This window comes from Carcharodon carcharias, chromosome 17 (genome assembly GCF_017639515.1).
Source record: "Carcharodon carcharias isolate sCarCar2 chromosome 17, sCarCar2.pri, whole genome shotgun sequence".
NCBI classification, from domain to species: domain Eukaryota; kingdom Metazoa; phylum Chordata; class Chondrichthyes; order Lamniformes; family Lamnidae; genus Carcharodon; species Carcharodon carcharias.
In genome coordinates, this window is record NC_054483.1 from 3,927,399 (window position 1) to 3,945,409 (window position 18,011).

The 18,011-nt window shown below is 47.1% G+C and overlaps 1 protein-coding gene across 9 annotated transcripts in view; it reads right to left on the bottom strand.

The window, feature by feature from the left end:
- The window catches only part of LOC121289994 (zinc finger MIZ domain-containing protein 1-like), a 139,848-nt gene that overhangs the window by 53,675 nt on the left and 68,162 nt on the right, over nt 1-18,011 (bottom strand). For all 9 annotated transcript variants that reach the window (XM_041210093.1, XM_041210100.1, XM_041210096.1 and 6 more), the window contains 2 exons: nt 10,458-10,656; nt 3,570-3,842 (listed from right to left, as the gene is read on the bottom strand). In XM_041210093.1, the coding sequence (XP_041066027.1) occupies nt 3,570-3,842; nt 10,458-10,656 (472 nt within the window). The remainder of the gene's footprint in view (nt 1-3,569; nt 3,843-10,457; nt 10,657-18,011) is intronic.

An 18,011-nucleotide genomic window follows, 5' to 3' on the forward strand; every position in this document is an offset into this window, starting at 1 on the left:
TTTTTTAAAATCAGTTGACTTACTGCTACGGTAGAGTTGCTGGATAGCTGCAGTATGACTGTTCTTTACTTGCGAACTAAGACAATGAAGGAAATTTTCTCCCTCTGGGCAAGTGCGCGGCTCTGATTTCCAACTCCCCTGACACATTCAGAAATCACCATATAAATCACGTCAGACCGCCCAGCCTATCGTGGAATTCTGGAGCTCCACATAGCTGCTCCACCATTTTGATACCAGGTCTCAGACAGTTAGAGTGATACTGCTCAAATTATAACTAAACAAGAAAGGGAGTTGGCTGTTTCTCCTGAGGGAAGCAGCCTTTTCCTGTTGGACACAAGAAAAGTAAGTCACCCGGAAATGACAATGGGCGACCCAATTGTACAAGTGGTCTTTTAAAACAGCACTGTGAGAAATTTGGCACGAGTGCATTAGGTATTCGTCACTCAGGCAATTAAGCATAAGTAGCTTTTCACGTTACCTGTTGTGGGACAAGGTTGCCATAGTCATTACTGCAGCTTTAATGAATCTTACTTCAGCTGTGGGCATTACATGATTCGGCAGCAGAATGTAGCGAGATGTGGATGATCCTCCAAAGTGCTCTGGCCAGCATTCTGCTCTTGGATTCACAAAGTTCCAGGTTCAAGTCCCACTCTAGGTCTTGAGCACAAAAATCAAGGCTGACACTCCAGTGCAGTACTGAGGGGAGTACAGCACTGTTGGAGTAGGTGTCTTCCAAATGAGATGTTAAACCAAGGTCCTATCTGCTTGCACGGGTGGATCTAAGAGATCCCCTGTCACTATTTTGAAGAAGAGCAGGGGACTTCTCCCTGGTGTCCTGGTCAATATATATCCTTCGAATCAACGTCACAAAAGAAAACAGAATACCTGGTCATTATCAAATTGCTGTTTGTGGGAGCTGGCTGTGTGCAAACCAGCTGTTGTGTTTCCTACATTACAAAAGGGTTTACTTCACTGCTGTAAAGCACTTGGGATGCCTGGTAGTTGTGAGAAGTGCTTCATAAATGCACCTTTCTTTCATATGCTAAATTATCACTGATCTCAGATGTGCTGTACTAGTGAATAGGGAACTAGTGAATAGGAAAAGCCACTTCAACAAGGCGGCAATGTACAGAGGAAAAGTGACAAAGTGGTTACGTAACTGGACGTTAAATTCAAATCGCATCATGGAAGTCGGGAAATTTAAATTTGTTAATTAAATAAAGCTGGAATAAAAGCTGGAGTAATGGTGAGCTCAAGCTACCATATTGTTGTAAAAACTCATCTGATTCAAGAATATCCTTTAGGGAAAGAAATCTGCTGTGCTTACCTGATCTGGCCTACAAATGACTCCAGACCTACAGCAATGTGGTTTACCCTTTAACTGCCCTCTGTAATGGCCTAGCACAGTTGTGTAGAGATGGGCCGGCCTTGCTATTGACGCCCAAATCCCATGAATGAATAGAAAACAAAACAACAACCATCTCCTAGCATTGGTTTCTTGGAGGAAAGGCCTGGTAACAAGTTGCCAGCCACTTGCAAGTGGTGCATAGGTTCAGCTAAGATCGAAGAAAGCGGGAATCACAATTTGAAAATAAATATACAAAGAATCGCTTGATAGTACAGTACTTGAATGTTACTGAAAAGAGACAGATGTTGCTGAAGCTTTCCATCTTGCACTCAGGAACAAACACAAGAATGCCAAATTTCAAATGATCACAACAATTTATACTACAGAAGAAAAGGGTGCTGATTGGTTGGCAGGTCAATGCTGGTTGGCCAATGCTGGTTGGCCAAGATGTTGCCATGGAGAAAGCAACAGGAAACTATAGGCTCCCTAAGCTCCTGGGTAATTTGAAAAAAGCAAAAGGCTTGAACATATTCCTTTTGTTTGGGAACAGGTCCCTTCGTATAAATGTATGTTGCTTCTAGCAGGTATAAGTGAGCCACATTATGAGCTCGACTGATTATCTTAAATCGGCTGTGTAGCTATTAGCGCACTCAGGATTGTTCATCAAGTGCTGCCCAATTGTAGAATCACATCTAACAGTAGATGTTTTGTTTTGGGTTTTGTAAGCATGGGCTGGTTGAGTACAGTCTGTACTCTGCCTATTACAAACAACTGAAGGAACATCCAATCAATGGGATGTACAGCCTACATACCTGGGATCGCACTGGCACTGAGATTTTTCTTTATTTGTTCATGGGATGAGGGCGTCACTGGCTAGGCCAGCATTTATTGCCCATCCCTAATTGCCCTTGGTGGTGAGCTGCCTTCTTGAACCGCTGCAGTCCATGTGGTGTAGGTACACCCACCGTGCTGTTAGGGAGGGAGTTCCAGGATTTTTGCCCAACGACAGTGAAGGAACGGTGATATATTTCCAAGTCAGGATGGTGTGTATCTTGGAGGGGAACTTCTGGGTGGTGGTGTTCCCATGTATCTGCTGCCCTTGTCCTTCTAGGTGGTAGCGGTCATGGGTTTGGATGGTGCTGCCTAAGGAGCCTTGGTGAGTTTCTGCAGTGCATCCTGTTGATGGTACACACACTGCTGCTACTGTATGTCGGTGGTGGACGGTGTGAATATTTGTGGAAGGGGTGCCAATCAAGCAGGCTGCTTTATCCTGGATGGTGTCAAGCTTCTTGAGTGTTGTTGGTGCTGCAGTCATCTAGGCAGGTGGAGAGTATTCCATCACACTCCTGACTTGTGCCTTGTAGATGGTGGGCAGGCTCTGGGGAGTCAGGAGGTGAGTTACTTGCTGCAGGATTCCCAGCCTCTAAATTGCTCTTATAGCCATAGTATTTATATGGCTAGTTCAGTTCAGTTTCTGGTCAATGGTAACCCCCAGGATGTTGATAGAGGGGGAATTCAGCAATGGTAATGCCATTGAATATCAAGGGAAGATGGCTGGATTCTGTCTTGTTTGAAATGGTCATTGCCTGGCACTTGAGCGGCATGAATGTTACTTGCCATTGTCAGCCCAAGCCTGGATATTGTCCAGGTCTTGCCGCATTTGGACATGGACTGCTTCAGTATCTGAGGCGTCGCGAATGGTGCTGAACATTGTGCAATCATCAGCGAACATCCCCACTTCTGACCTTAAGATAGAGGGAAGGTCATTAACGAAACAGCTGAAGATGGTTGGGCCGAGGACACTACCCTGAGGAACTCCTGCAGTGATGTCCTGGAGCTGAGATGACTGACCTCCAACAACCACAAACATCTTCCTTTGTGCTGGGTGTGACTCCAACCAGCAGAGAGTTTTCCCCCTGATTCCCATTGACTCCAGTTTTGCTGGGGCTCCTTGATGCCACACTCGGTCAAATGCTGCCTCGATGTCAAGGGCAATCACTCTCACCTCACCTCGGGAGTTCAGATACAACGCTGCTCACTTGTTTGAAATTTGGCATTCTTGCATTTGTCCTAAGCGTAAGATGAAAAAGCTTTGGCAACATGTCGCTCTCTTCAGCAATGCTCAGATATACAATGGAGAGCGCTAATGATGTGTACCTTTACTGATTCTGGGAGTAGCACCAACAGGTATAGAAGGTTAAGAATGATTCAGCAAGCTTACCTCACTGCCAAATGGCCTCTTTACTCCTTGTCCAGGTATGTGCTGTGCTGGACGGGATCCCAGGTTCCCATGCTGAGGCAGCCGCTGGCTTTGCGCACTGAACATGGCGTTGATGCCGGGAGGCCTCGAATGGTTCATGGACATGTGTGATATACCTGATGGCCCCATGGCGCCAGCCATTCCTCCTGAGGTCATTCCAGTGGACATCTGGGGTGGGCCTCGAGGGCCTGAGTGAGTCATGTACTGGTTGCTGTAGGGCTGGGCTGCACTTATCTGGAAAAGGCAACCCAAAAAAAAAAGCGGGATTAAAAAGCAAAATCGTATGATGCGTTTCGCTAGAATTCACAAACTCTAACGTCTAGACCAACTAAGCCATACAGACGAGGAGGGTTCCAGCTTTAACCCTTTGTCTCTATTGGATTAACTCACCTGCAATGAGGCAGGAGCAGGATTACTAGAATCAGCCTCAGAAGGCTCATCCCCAGCTTCTCCAGGACAAATAGGGATGGGTATTAAATGCTGGCCTGGTCAGCCACACCCATATCCAGTGAAAGAATGTTTTAAACATTCCTGGGCCAGGAGGATCATGCGTGTTTCCTGCTCCTGATGTTTATTGCAAGTGCTTGCTTCTGACTCTTGGTGGAGGAAACCAATTTTTTTCTCCTGCAGCCCCAAAGCATACAGGCACTCACTTCCTGGACTCGCAGATGGGGAGCAATCCGCACGGGTAAGACATCAGAGGCCACAGGAGATGTGAACAAATTGCAGAAGGAGGAATTGCTGTTTGATGCAAGCTGATGGGATTATTTGGATCAGGAAATAGTTACAGCACAGAAGGAGGCCATTCAGGCTGTCATGTCCATGCTGGCTCTCTGGAAGAGCAACTCAGCTAGTCCCACCCCCCCCCCCCCACAAAGCCCTACAAATCTTTTCTCTCTGGATAATGGTCCAATTCCCTTTTGAAAGCCTCGACCGACCCTGCCTCCACCACACTCTCAGTCCAGCATCCTAACCACTCGCCGCATAAAAACATTTTTCCTCATGTTTTCTCTGGTTATTTTGCCCATCACTTTAATTCGGTGTCCTCTTGCTCTCCATCCTTCTGCCCAACGGGAACAGCTAGTCCCCAACTACTCCGTCCAGACCCCTCACGATTTTGAGCACCTCTATGTAATCCTTCACTCTCTTTGAAGAATTCACATCCTTCCTGAGATGTGGTGCCCAGAACGGGACAGCCTCATGGTTAGGGTGCTAGTTACAAACTCGAATTTGAGTCCCACAATCGACCAACAGTCACACGTGAGTTACACTGAGGCACTGCATTGTGCGGCGTGGATGGAATCTAGCCCGACAGGCATTCCAAAAGAAATATGTTCCTCTGAATTTAAAAACAGAAAGTGCTACAAATAGTCAGCAGGTTTATGGGCAGTATCTGTGGAGAGAAACAGAGTTAACGCTTCAGGTTGGTGACTTCTCATTAGAAAATATTTTGGCCCAACAGCTTCCAATCTTACCTCGAGATCAAAAAAAACTGGGGTTCCAAGTCACACTTCGAGACTTGAGCACACAATCTAGGCTGACACTATGATTCCGAGGGACTGCTGAGTGGTCAGAAGCATTGTCCTTTATGTCGAATGTTAAACCTAGGTTCAGTTAGCTTGAGAGAGGGGCGGGGGGATGTTAAAGATTCCATGGCACTGCTTGGGTGAGCAGGGGAGCTATCCTGAACGACATTAATCCCTCCATCAAATAAAATAAATGAAGCTTAATCGTTCATCTCTTATTGTCTGTGGGGGGTCACAGCATTATTCGGGTAACAACCTGTTATTGTCCTTCAAAAGATAATCACGTAGAAGGTGCGGAGATGTAATGCGCTGTATCAAAGCAGATATTTATAGACAAAACTACAGTGAAATTTGATGTTCTAACTCAGGTAGATGATACCTGATTAAAATGGCTGCCCTTGCACATATTGCACAGTGAGTTACCCCGGCATCCATTCACATACACAACTTAGATACCTCTCCACCCCAGAGCCCATCACTTCTATTGCCAGATTTTTCTCTCTCTATTTTTTGATTTGTTTCTCTTTACCTCTCCTAGATCCATCTCTCCTGTCATCGTGTTCTGCCCTCCTCTCCCAGGTACTCTGCCCTCCCAAAGCCCTGCCCCAACCCTTCAGTACTCCTCTACTTTGCTGCTCTCTATCTGATGACTCTCTATTAGATAAGCCTACAGCTTCCCTCTCTGCCTCTCCTGGCATCCTCCGAAGGGCCCATTGTTCATCCCAATCTCTTTACAAGCAGCAATCCCAACTGCCCCCATTCTACTCTTTTGCCAACCTTCCTGCCCAGCATTCCCACTGGGGACTGGTCTTGCCAACCTCCTTCCCAGTGCTGACCCTGTGGACTCTGCTGCCTCTCTCTACACCTCCCTCCAGAATGTCCGTTCACTTACAAACAAGGCCTTGACCACCCATGGCCTGATTGTGGGTTGTTGCATCAACATTGTGGCCTTAGTGGAAACCTGTCTAAATGGAGATGACATCTCTCCTCTAAATGAAGCCTCTTAGTTTGACTATACCTCTCACCATTTGTCCCCACCCAGACTGTCACAGTGCTGGTCTGCCTGTTATCATCAAACCACATCTTAGCTTGTCCTCTACTCCTCTGAGCATCTCATTTGATTCCACCCCCTCACCTCTCATTTACAATCCTTGTTCTCTACAGTCCACAAGTACCATAAAAATGTTCTCACTGGGATATCTTCACTGCTTTTCCTCCCATAGCTTCCCACTGAGTGACTTCTCATCTTTGGTGATTTCAACCTCTATCTCAACTCCATCATCTTCTCTCTCTTCTGCGTTCACTGCTCTCTTATCCCCTCCCTAAATCTCTCCGTCCATGTAAACTCCCTCACCCATATTCACAGCCACCCCCTTGACCTTGTCATCTCACACGGTCTCACCACTACCATCTTGTCAGTCACAGATCACAGAATTTTAATGGCACAGAAGAAGGCCATTTGGCCCATCGGGTCTGCAATGGCTCTCCAAATGTGCATTATGACCTGGTGCCATTGTCCTGCCTTTTCCCCATACCCCTGCACATTGTTTCTATTTAAATAATCATCTAACGCTCTTATGAATGCCTTGATAGAACCTGCCTTTTGATTTTCTAGATGTCCTTGCACTACCTCTTTAATAATGAATTCTAGTATTTCTCCCATGACAGACGTTAGACCAACTGGCCCATAGCTTCCTGCTTTTTGTCTCCCTCCTCTCCTAAACAGTGGTGTTACGTTTGCAGTTTTCCAAACCGCTGGGACCATTCCAGAATCTTGGGAATTTTGGAAGATTACGGCCAATGCATTCATCATCTCTGCAGCCACTTCCTTTAAGACCCTAGGATGCAAGTCATCAGCTCCAGGCAATAGTCAGCCTTTAGTCCCATTAGTTTTTCTAGTACTTTTTCTCTAGTGATTAAGATTGTTTTAGGTATCTCTATTATTTTTGCCTCTTGATTTCCACTGTTCTGGAGGTGCTTTTCATGTCTTCAACTGTGAAGACAGACACAAAATACATGTTCAAAGTCTCTGCCATTTCCATGTTTCTTATTATTAATTCCACAGTCTCACCCTCTAAGGTGCTTTTGCCTCTCTTTTCCTTTTTATACCCGTCTAAAAGCTTTTACTGTTTTTTTTTAATACTACTTGCTAGTTTTCCTCTCATACTCCATTTTCTCCCTCTCTATATTTGTTTTTAGTCTTCCTTCGCTAAAATTTTCCCAATCTTCTGACCTACCACTAATCTTTGCAGCATTGTACATATGTTCCTTCTATTTGATACCATCCTTAACTTCCTTAGAAGGATTGTGCATCCTTCTCATAGTGTATAAAGCCATCTCTCATCACTTCCTTGTATCGCTGTCCACCCCCAAACTCCTTCCTCCTCCCAACCATTCTCCCCTCCTTCAGTGTCCACCCCTGGGAAAAAAAACTATTCCCAAATCCACTCACAAATGCACTTTCAATACCCCAACTATCTAGCCTTTGGTCCCCCATTTGCCACAACATTTCTGCAGCTACTCATTTACTCAACCCTACATCCACCTTTGATACCCATGTCCCAGAGAAAGCCATTACACTCTCTCACCCTGGCTGTCCCGCCCTGGTATGGCCCTCATCCAAAACATCCTTAAGTCCAAGGGGCGCAGACTTGAAGGGATATGGTGGGTAACTTTTAGCCGTTCACCACCAGATCTGGCTGGACCACATAAAGCACTATCTGCTGAAACTGTTCACCACTCCAGAATCATCCTGGAACGCAGGTTTCTTTTCTCTACGGCAAACTGTTTCCTTAAACCCCTCTCCCCTGCTCCATTCATGCTTACTTCCAAAAACAAGTACAAGGAGCTTCATGAGCTTCTTTGTCACTGAGATCGAGACCATCCAACCAGCAGCTTCTGCCACCTCTCTCCCTTTCACTAGCCCAACTGGCCAAATTCCTCTAAAGTTACCTCCCACCCCCAAATGGTGCTCTATTACCCCCTAAAAAGGTGCTATAAAAATACAAATTGTTGTTGCATAATTCCATTCGCTTAGCACTGGGCTGCCCCCATCTCTCCCAATTAATCCCCTGCCTGTCTTTATGCAGTGAATTCACTTAGAACCCAGCAGACTCCTCGCAGTCCCTGTTGGTGGATGTGACTTCTCTAGCTAAGAGTGAACACACTATCACTGTTGAGAAGTCATTCCGAGAAGAAACAGAAAAATGTGTCAAAATTTACACTAAAAAAAAACCCAAAGCGTCACTGATTTATTTTAAAGAAGACTGGAAGAGAGTTATTTCCCGGCAAACTGAAGTACATTAATTAAATCCCACACAGTGCTGAAGGCCTGGTATTTAAGGCATGGCAGTCTCACACCATCCACATCAGAAGGGTCCCAGTTCGTTAGCGAGGACAGTATTTTAGATTTTGGGTTGGGAACCCAACCCCAGGTTCAAATGGGGGTCACAGCCCCCGCCATTGTCTGGGGAACAGTCAACTGGCAGTGATTTCCTCAAATTGGCCAAGTTATGGCCAGAGGGCGGTCTCTGAAAGCCGGAGGACCAATAGGAGGCCTTCTAGCTCAGAAGCAGCAGCAGGCTGCAGTTCAGGTAAGAGAGAGAGAGAGGGGGGGCGTTTCCACCTCTCACTAGCTTTTTTAAATTAAGTTAGAAAACGCCTTCATCAAGATGGCCACCATTGTGGAGGGGGCATGCTCTGAGCAGGAGGACCTCAATGAGGACTCCAAATGAGGTGGCACAAATGAGCTACCAGCCCCTTAATGTTACAGACTGGGGGGGAATCGGACAAGGTCCCTGATAACCCTGGTGGTTTTATAGTGACCCCTGCTGGAAGTGCCTGTTGGGCAAGACAGATTGGAGCACTCCATAGCCTGGGTGTGCTGATTTTTACTGGCTACCTGAAGAGGTAAAACGACTTGCAAATTTTTTTAAAAAGTATATAATTTCAGTCCACTCCATCCACTAGGCCATTCAGCTTGGCAATTTCAAACATGCAACTGATAACTCCAATCCAAGTTCCGAATGGGTCAGTTAAAAAGGAGCGAGTGAGTTTGGAGTGGGTACACGGGTCGGGATAAAGAGTTTTGGGGAGGTTTTGGACACAGAGGGAGGTGACGAGGCAAAGAGAAGCCTAGAGATGCAGTTGTAGAGGCAAGCAGCCACTAATGCTGGGAGTGGAAAGCATGAAGAAATCAGTATCATGGAGGATATAATGTTGGATGAAATCAAAGGATAAAAGTATAATGGCAAATGGATATGGAGGGATTTTAAAATGTAGAGATTATTCCACATATAAATAGAAGCAACACTTCCCATTGAATAATGTACCCTGACAATACCCAGCTCCACCTCACTCTCTCCTCCAACGTTGCTCAATTGTCAGACTGCTCATCTGACATCCAGAAATGGATGGGTAGAAGTTTCCTCCAATTAAATATTGGGAAGACTGAAGCCATTTTTCTCGGGGGGTGGGCAGAAGCGGGGGGGGTGGGGGTCGTTGTCAGGATGGAGTCCACCCTGAGAGCTGTGCCGAGGTGGGCTGGTTAGTAGGCCCGCCTCAGTTCCCTGGGTCATTATCTCTGTGGTTTTAGAAGTTGTTAGGCCCTCTAACCGTCAGACTCCCTCATTCCCCCACCATTCTCACTCCCCTATTCATGCCCCTACCCACCCTCTATGCCCCCCACATACCACCCGTGCCACCCAGCTCCACAGCCACTCACCCAGTATCCGCCATGGGCCCCATCACCCCCTGCGCTCGCTGACCCACACCGGCTCCCGGTCAAGCAACACCTTGATTTCAAAATTCTCACCCTTGTTTGCAAATCCATCCACGGCCCCGCCCCCCCCTCCCCTATCTTTGCCGCCCCCTCCAAACGCAACGTCTCCGAGGTAACCGCGCTGCGCTAATTCTAGCCCCCTGAGCGGCGCTGATTTTAATCTCTCCGCCACTGCTGTGCCTACAGCTGCCTGGGCCCCAAGCTCTGTAATCGCCTCCGTACACCTCTCCGCCCACCACCCCCCCCCACCTCATTTCCTTCCTTCAAGGGTGCTCCTTAAAACCTCCCTCCTTTTAGGCATCTGACCTAACACCCCCTTCTGTGGCTCGGTGTCAGTCCAGCACCGTTTTATAACGCTCCCGTGCAGCACCTCGGGGGTGTCACGTTACAGTAAAGGTGTTCTTGCACAGCGGTCCATTGCCCAAATTGACCTCCCCTCCCCCAACCCCCCCCCAACCCCCTCCCCCCCCCAACCCAACCCCCCCCAATACTGTCCGGTTAGTGCACCGCGACCATTCAAAAAAATTGAAGGTGACTCCTTACCGGTCCGTACTGACTCATCTCCTGGTTTTGTTTCTCCTGCAGGGCAGCGACTGTGGCCGTGGCCGTGGCCGTGGCCGTGGCCGCAGCAGCGGCGACTGCGGCGGCGGCCGCTGCGGCGGCGGGCTGGGCGAAATGCGTCGGGGGCCTGGAATGTGACGGGATGCCGATTCCACCAGAGCCGCTCGGGCCGCCGGGGTAGCTGCGAGCAAGAAGACCGGGAGCAAGAGTTAAACCAGAGGGACCGCAGGGAGACATCTCAAACCCTTGAACAGAATGCTCGCTGCTGCACTGGTGGATCAAAGGGCTTCCGATTCGCAAAGGAAGTCTTGGCCACGGTTTCCCCCCCCCCCTCTTTTTTCACCGTCAAAACCGCGGCGCAGCAAGAGGCCATTCAGCCCATGATGTCGGTGCTGGCTGTCACCTACTCAAGCTCTTACCTCCTTATCCACTTATATTCTCTCAAATATCCACCCCCTTCCCTTTCTGTGATAAAGCATTCCACGCTCTTAATGACCCTGTGTCAACACATAATCCCCCCCCCTTTTGGTTAATTAAGTGATCAGCAACAGTTTATGCTCCCCTGACTCCTTCACTGCGATGCAAACAAGCTCTCACATTTTACCCTTTCACAATTCGAACCCCGAACGTCCCATTGCCATAGAAATGTTGTGACACTTTTGCCTCTGCCTTTGAAGATGGGCGGAGGTAATGTTTTTGCCTCTGTTTATTGACGTTTGTCCACAAACTATATATCTCAAAAATTGATGGATGGATTTCAACGAAACTTGGTACAAAGTATGGCCCAAGGAAGAACTGATCCATGAGATGCAGATCAGGATCTGGGAGTTTTTTTTAAAGGATCCTTTAACGTCGAGAGATTGGGCAAGTTACTTATTTTTTCCAGAATCTTGTGGGTCGTTTGATTTAGGATTTTGTCGATTGTTTTCGAATGCGGTGGATTGTCCCAGCTGCTGTGGTGCCATTTGTCACAGCTGTCAAAAATGAGAGCAGAGTTTCCACAGCAGGTTGTTGGACGTGGATTGACCTGAAGCCTCCCTCAGTAAGAGTGAGGCTTTTACTAATCAATCAGGCAGGGACAGGCCGTAAGGAAGAGCTGCGTAACTGCAATAACACTGAGTTAACAAAGTGTGGTGGAGGCATGCGCTCTAGCGGGTACCCGCTTCAACTAGTTTTCAACGTCTTTGTCTGTATGCAACCCATGTACTTGGTTGCACGTTTTGAAAGTCATGTCTTTCATGTTGTTGCCACCCTGGAATGTAGGGGTTAGAACCGATAAGATATTAGGGCTTTATAAAATCCCCACGGCAAAGGTGAATCGATCAAAATTCTGAACGTTAATGAAAATGCAATGAATGTTGCAACACTGACAAATTGCACTTCACGGATGACACTTTGCGTACTAGAAAGGCCTAGAACTATTCTGCTCACCAGTATTTGTCCATTGCTGTCTACTTATGCTTAAAACCTTCAATCCTCTTCTTAATCGTATACCAGTAGTTATTAAGTTCATTTTTAAAGGAATTTAGTCAAAAATAGTGGGCTGCATATTACAGGTTGGGAGGGGGTTGGGGGGGGGGGGACAAACAGCCATTACACGCTGCGGATGGGCTGAATATCCTGCTGGTGGGACCACTTCTCCTCACTGAGGAGGAAGTTCCGCCCTTGAGAGCTGCCGGCCAATGGGAGCAGGCCCAAGCAGGAGGCGCAGTGGATCCTGGAGCAAGGTAAGTCCATGGTAGTGGGCGGAGAGGGTTTGGACAATTTAGGGAGGGGCGAGGGGTTTAGTGGCATTTGGCGAGCTGGTGTGTAGGAAGAAAGGGGGTAGTATCTTTTGATGGGGGGGGGGGGGGATGTCCCCCAATGCACAAGGGGCACCTCCAAAGATATTACCCCTATCGTTCTGCCCTTTCAAAAGTTTTTGAAAAAATAACAGCCTGCTCACGCCAATCGTATTATGGCGTCGGCAGAGTATAATCGGGGTCAACTGGCTTGTTAACAAGACCGATTTTGGCACCCACCCACCTACCGTGCTATGGGGCTGAGCTTCAGGATGGGCAGGAAGGTGGTGGGGTTGGCACCTCCCCTATTTTACATGCCCAACCCCCCCTCTCCCAAAATCATGCCCGGTGGGGGCAAGTAAAATCCAGGACTGTATTTCAATTTTTGTCAGGTCTGTTCCATCGGCACACAAAATTCTGGGAAATAAAAAATGTTTGATCTCAGTTGAAACTTGTTCTTGCATATTCATGTGCTCTAATGATGCAACAACACCAAGTTAAATAATGTACTTCTAGTTTCCATAACTCTGGTCACATTAGAGACTGTTCTCTTGTTCATGACATTAGAACATAAGAAATAGGAGCTGAATTAGGCCATTTGGCCCCTTGAACCTATCCACCATTCAGTAAGATCACAGGTGATCTTGCACATGAACTCAACCTTTCTGCAGTATTCCCATTTCTTTTAACACCCAAAAATCTATTGACTTCTGTCTTGCTCAACAACTGAGCCTCCACAGCTCTCTGGGGTAGGGTATTCCAAAGATTCACAACCCTCCTGAGGGAAGAAGTTTCCCCTCATCTCAGTCCAAAATGGCTGACCCCTTACCCTGAGGCTGTGCCCGTGTTCTAGATTCCCCAACCAGGGGAACCGACCTCTCAGTGTCTACCCTGTCAAACACCCCTCCAAAATTTTATATGTTTCATATATGAGCTCACCTCTCATTCTTCTAAACTCCTGGGAACACAGGCCTAGCCTACTCAGTCTCTCCTCCTAGGACAATCTCCTCATCCCAGAAGACAAAGCCTGGAACTTCCTTGATGCTTTTCTCTAAATTTGCTCTGATACCCCCTTGTGCTTTTGGCAGTCCAGGGCCAAAACTGCGCAAAGTATTTTAAAGCGACAGTTTAAATCCTTTCTGACTTGTAATAAATTGTCCAGAAGTAGCCTCATTGCTCATTAAAGTGGAAGGTGAACTGGTTACAATGGGAATATGTAAAATGTTGCCTACAGTGCTTGGTGACTGAGAGTTACTTGGTATTCCAATGTTTGGAGCAGGAATCTGTGGTGGTCTTCTGGAGGGCTGTAGCCTTTATCAGCTAGCTTTCAGGATTACCTTGATTTATGCTTGATCGGCACCCCGTTCACCACTTTAACCATTCACTCCCTCCATCACCGACGCACAGTAGCAGCAGTGTGTGTACCATCTATAAGATGCACTGCAGCAGCCCACCAAGGCTCCTTAGACAGCACCTTCCAAACCCATGACTGCTACTATCTGGAAGGACAAGAGCAGCAGATAGATGGGAACACCACCACCTGGAAGTTCCCCTCCAAGCCACCCATCATCCTGATTTGGAAATATATCACCGTTCCTTCACTGTCGCTGGGTCAAAATCCTGGAACTCCCTCCCTAACAGCACTGTGGGTGTACCTACACCACATGGACAAAATCCTGGAACTCCCTCCCTAACAGCACGGTGGGTGTACCTACACCACATGGACTGCAGCGATTCAAGAAGGCAGCTCACCACCACCTTCTCAAGGGGCAACTAGGGATGGGCAATAAATGCTGACCCAGCCAGCGATGCCCACATGTCATGAATGAATAGAAAAAAAACCTAAGCCAAATGTGATGATAAGTCAGTGGGCGAGAGTCTTTGTAATTTGTGCTCTGACATCAGCCATGTCTCAGTGTGCAGCATTCTCAACTCCAAGTCAGAAGATTGTGGGTTCAAGTCCCACTCCAGAGCACAGAAATACAGGTTGACTCTCCCATTATGATACTGAGGGAGTGCTGCAGTGCAACAGTTTTTTCGATAAGATATTAAACCGAAGCCCCATCTACTCTGTCAGGTAAGTAAAAGAAAACCTGTGGCTCTATTCTGAAGGAGAGCAGGGGAGTTCTCCCCAGTGTCCCGGCCAATATTTATCCCTCAATCAACATCACAAAAACCAAATTACTGGCCGTTTTCACATTGCTGTTTGTGGGAGCTTGCTGTGCACAAACTGGCTGCTGCATTTCCTACAACAGTGACTGCATTCCAAAAGTACCCCAATGGCTGTGCAGCATTTAGGGATCTTCTCTGGTCACATAATGCGCAATAGAAATGTAAGTCATTCTTTGTACAACAATGCAAATTAAATAATTGCAAATGGCTTAGATCTTCCAATCTCCGTTTCGTCGGAGATGGGATGTGTGATCCAAGATGTGTGTTGGGACTCCACAGAAGTGGTGATGCACTTTGTGGGGTTGCCTGGGAAGTATCAGCATTTGATGGGCAATTCCCCTGCTCCATAGGAGGCTACGCAAATGTCTCCAACCCTGAGTTACAGTTAGAGACTTGGGATAGTTCCAACTTTCTTATCTGAGTAGTTATCCAGGAAATGTTAGACAGAAAAATCCTAGTCTAACTCCTGGACAACTGCAGAACTGACCACCCCTAGTCATTCACACTGAAACCCCCCTGAATCATCAGCTACCCCATGAACCCCTCCCTGGTTACCTCCTGAGCCACCGACCACCCCTCCAATTACACCCCCATATACACCGACCACCCAAATTCCCATCCATTCCCTCCAACCTGATCCTCTTACATCCCCAATTACCTCTCCCGATCATGCAATCCCCCCCCCCAACCGACCAGACCTGAGTAGCACCACCTCCCCCAACATCTGACTACCCCTCCTGACAAGACCCGTCTACCCACTCACCCACCTGCCACCTCAGATACCTGCTACCTCACTCACCTACCATCTCACCCACCTGCCACCTCACTCACCTACCACCTCACTCACCTACCACCTCACTCACCTGCCACCCTAACCATTTGCCACCTCATCCACCTACCATCTCACCCACCTACCACCCTACCCATTTGCCACCTCAGTCATCTACCACCTCACCCACCTGCTACCCCATTCACCTACCATCTCACCCACCTACCACCCTACCCATTTGCCACCTCAGTCATCTACCACCTCACCCACCTGCTACCCCACTCACCTACCATCTCACCCACCTACCACCCTACCCATTTGCCACCTAAGTCACATACCACCTCACCCACCTACCATCTCACCCACCTGCTACCCCACTCACCTACCATCTCACCCACCTACCACCCTACCCATTTGCCACCTCAGTCACCTACCACCTCACCCACCTGCTACCCCACTCACCTACCATCTCACCCACCTACCACCCTACCCATTTGCCACCTCAGTCACCTACCACCTCACCCACCTACCATCTCACCCACTTGTTACCTCACCCACCTGCCACCTCACCCACTTACCTCACCCACCCTACCCATTCACTCATTCATCCGTTCACCGGTTACTAACATTCACACCGGACATTTAAACTTACCATACGGCAGCCCATGCCATAAAAAGGGGGCGTGTTGCATCATTCCCGGCCTTTTAGTGCAATCCAGTGGAGTTCTCCGAGGGATGCTGCGCTCCATGTTTCTGGGGAAGCTCGGAGCCTCGGAAGACTTGGCAAGAAATGCAGAGCAGCATCGAGGTGGGATAAAGTTTGAGCAGAGCAGCCATCCGATGATGATTGCTGCTCCACAGAAGGTCCGGGCCAATGTTTCCATTGATTCACGGGGCCCTAATGTAATCTTCATAATTAATGAGGGCTCAATGAGACTTGTGGGTGGAATCATCTTTCAGTGGGAATCCGAGTGCTTGCTTGGTATTTACAGTTGAGTAATTATTTTGTTATTCACCCTGCTCTTGGTGTAATTACTCCAAAATTGTATTTTCTATAGTTAATTCACAGAAATGTGTTTTACTGAATACTGAATTATTCATCACCTAAAGTAATTGTTGTAAGTAGAATAAATTAGCCAAACTGCAATTTTTCAGAACTTGTTTTTGTGGTTCAGACATGTGCAGTGTAAAGAACAATTGAAGCAGTATTTAATTTCTTCTCTTAGTAAAGAACGTATTATATGATTGGAGGGGATGGGAGCATGGCGATAATGTTACTGCAGTAAAGCTGCGGAGATGCGAGTTCAAATCCCACCACAGCGCAGGGAGAATTTAAATTCAGTGAATTCATAAATCTGGAATAAAATAGTCGTCTCATTAATAATGACCATGAGTCTCCCGGATTTTCGTCCAAACTCATCTGGTTCACCAATGCCCCTTAGGGAGGGAAACCTGCTGTCCTTACCCGGTCTGGCCTACATGTGACTCCAGACCCACAGCAATGTGGTTAACCTTTAACTACACTCTGAAATGGTCGAGCAAGCCCCTCAGTTGTAACAAACTGCTACAGAGAAAAGCACCATGGTTGTACCTGCACCAGATGCACTGTGGCCGTTCAAGAAGGTGGCTCACCACCAACTGCTCAGGGGCAATTAGGGATGGGCAATAAATACCAGCCTTGCCTTTGACACTCGAACCTCAAGATGTTAAAAAAAATCTTCCTATACAAATACGCAATATGAAATGCTGATGATTAACAGAAGTGTTGTGATTCATCATCATTCACTATGATTGCTGCCACACAGGAAATTTAGAACATTGAATCAATCTAAATATGAATAGTGATTATCTTACATTAAACAGTTGACATTAAGCAACTACAAATAGAAGAACTCAACTCAGGTAAACACCTTCTTCCTACATAAATAAATTAGTAGCTAGATGCTAAACATAGAACACAGTCTCCATAGAATTCAGAAAGTAAAAAGAAAGCAAAATAGCAATCAGCTTTCTGGCATTGAATGAAAAGAGCAGGAGAGACAGGCGCAACAAAACCACTTTATTAAGTAAGCTTTCAGTGGAAAGGTAAATTGGGTACTGCTGAAGAAAGACAAGTTTTTCGTCTTGCACTCATCAGGACAATTTGCAAGAATACCAAATGTAAAGTGAAAAACAGTTTATACTGCATGAGAAGAGAGTGCTAATTGGTTGGCAAGTGGACTCTGATTGGTAGAGGCATTGCCATGGGGAATGCAAATTATCCTAAAGTTTATAAATTTATAAAGTATTAGTAGTTATCTTCACTACTTTATAGTTAACATCAAGTAGAACGTGGGGAGGAGGATTCAGCGCATAGGGCCTCCAGTGCAACTCATTCGCACTTCACAATATCAGAATACTCGGGAGAATATCTGGCAAGGTGATGTACAGAAGAGTGTGCCTATAGACAACTGACAATAGAACTCAACCCAGGCCATCTCCACATTGTGCAATGGGGGAAACCACCTCCACAAAGCATTAAAAAAACCTTCCAGGGACCCTGAGCCTTCAGCATGTTGTGTGGACATGGGGGTTGCTTGAATTGGTGACTCCAGACTCCCATAACTGAAGTCACTCTTCCCATTATCAAGCTGGAAGCTGGATAGGAAGGCCCTATTCCCCATGGTTGAGTGGTAAGAGGTTGAAGGTTTCTCGTCGAGATTTTTTTTTACTCAGAGGGTGGTGGGGATCTGGAACTCACTGCCTCGTAGGGTGGTGGCAGCATCACCTCTCAACATTTAAAAACATGTGGATGTGCACATGCAGCGTCATATC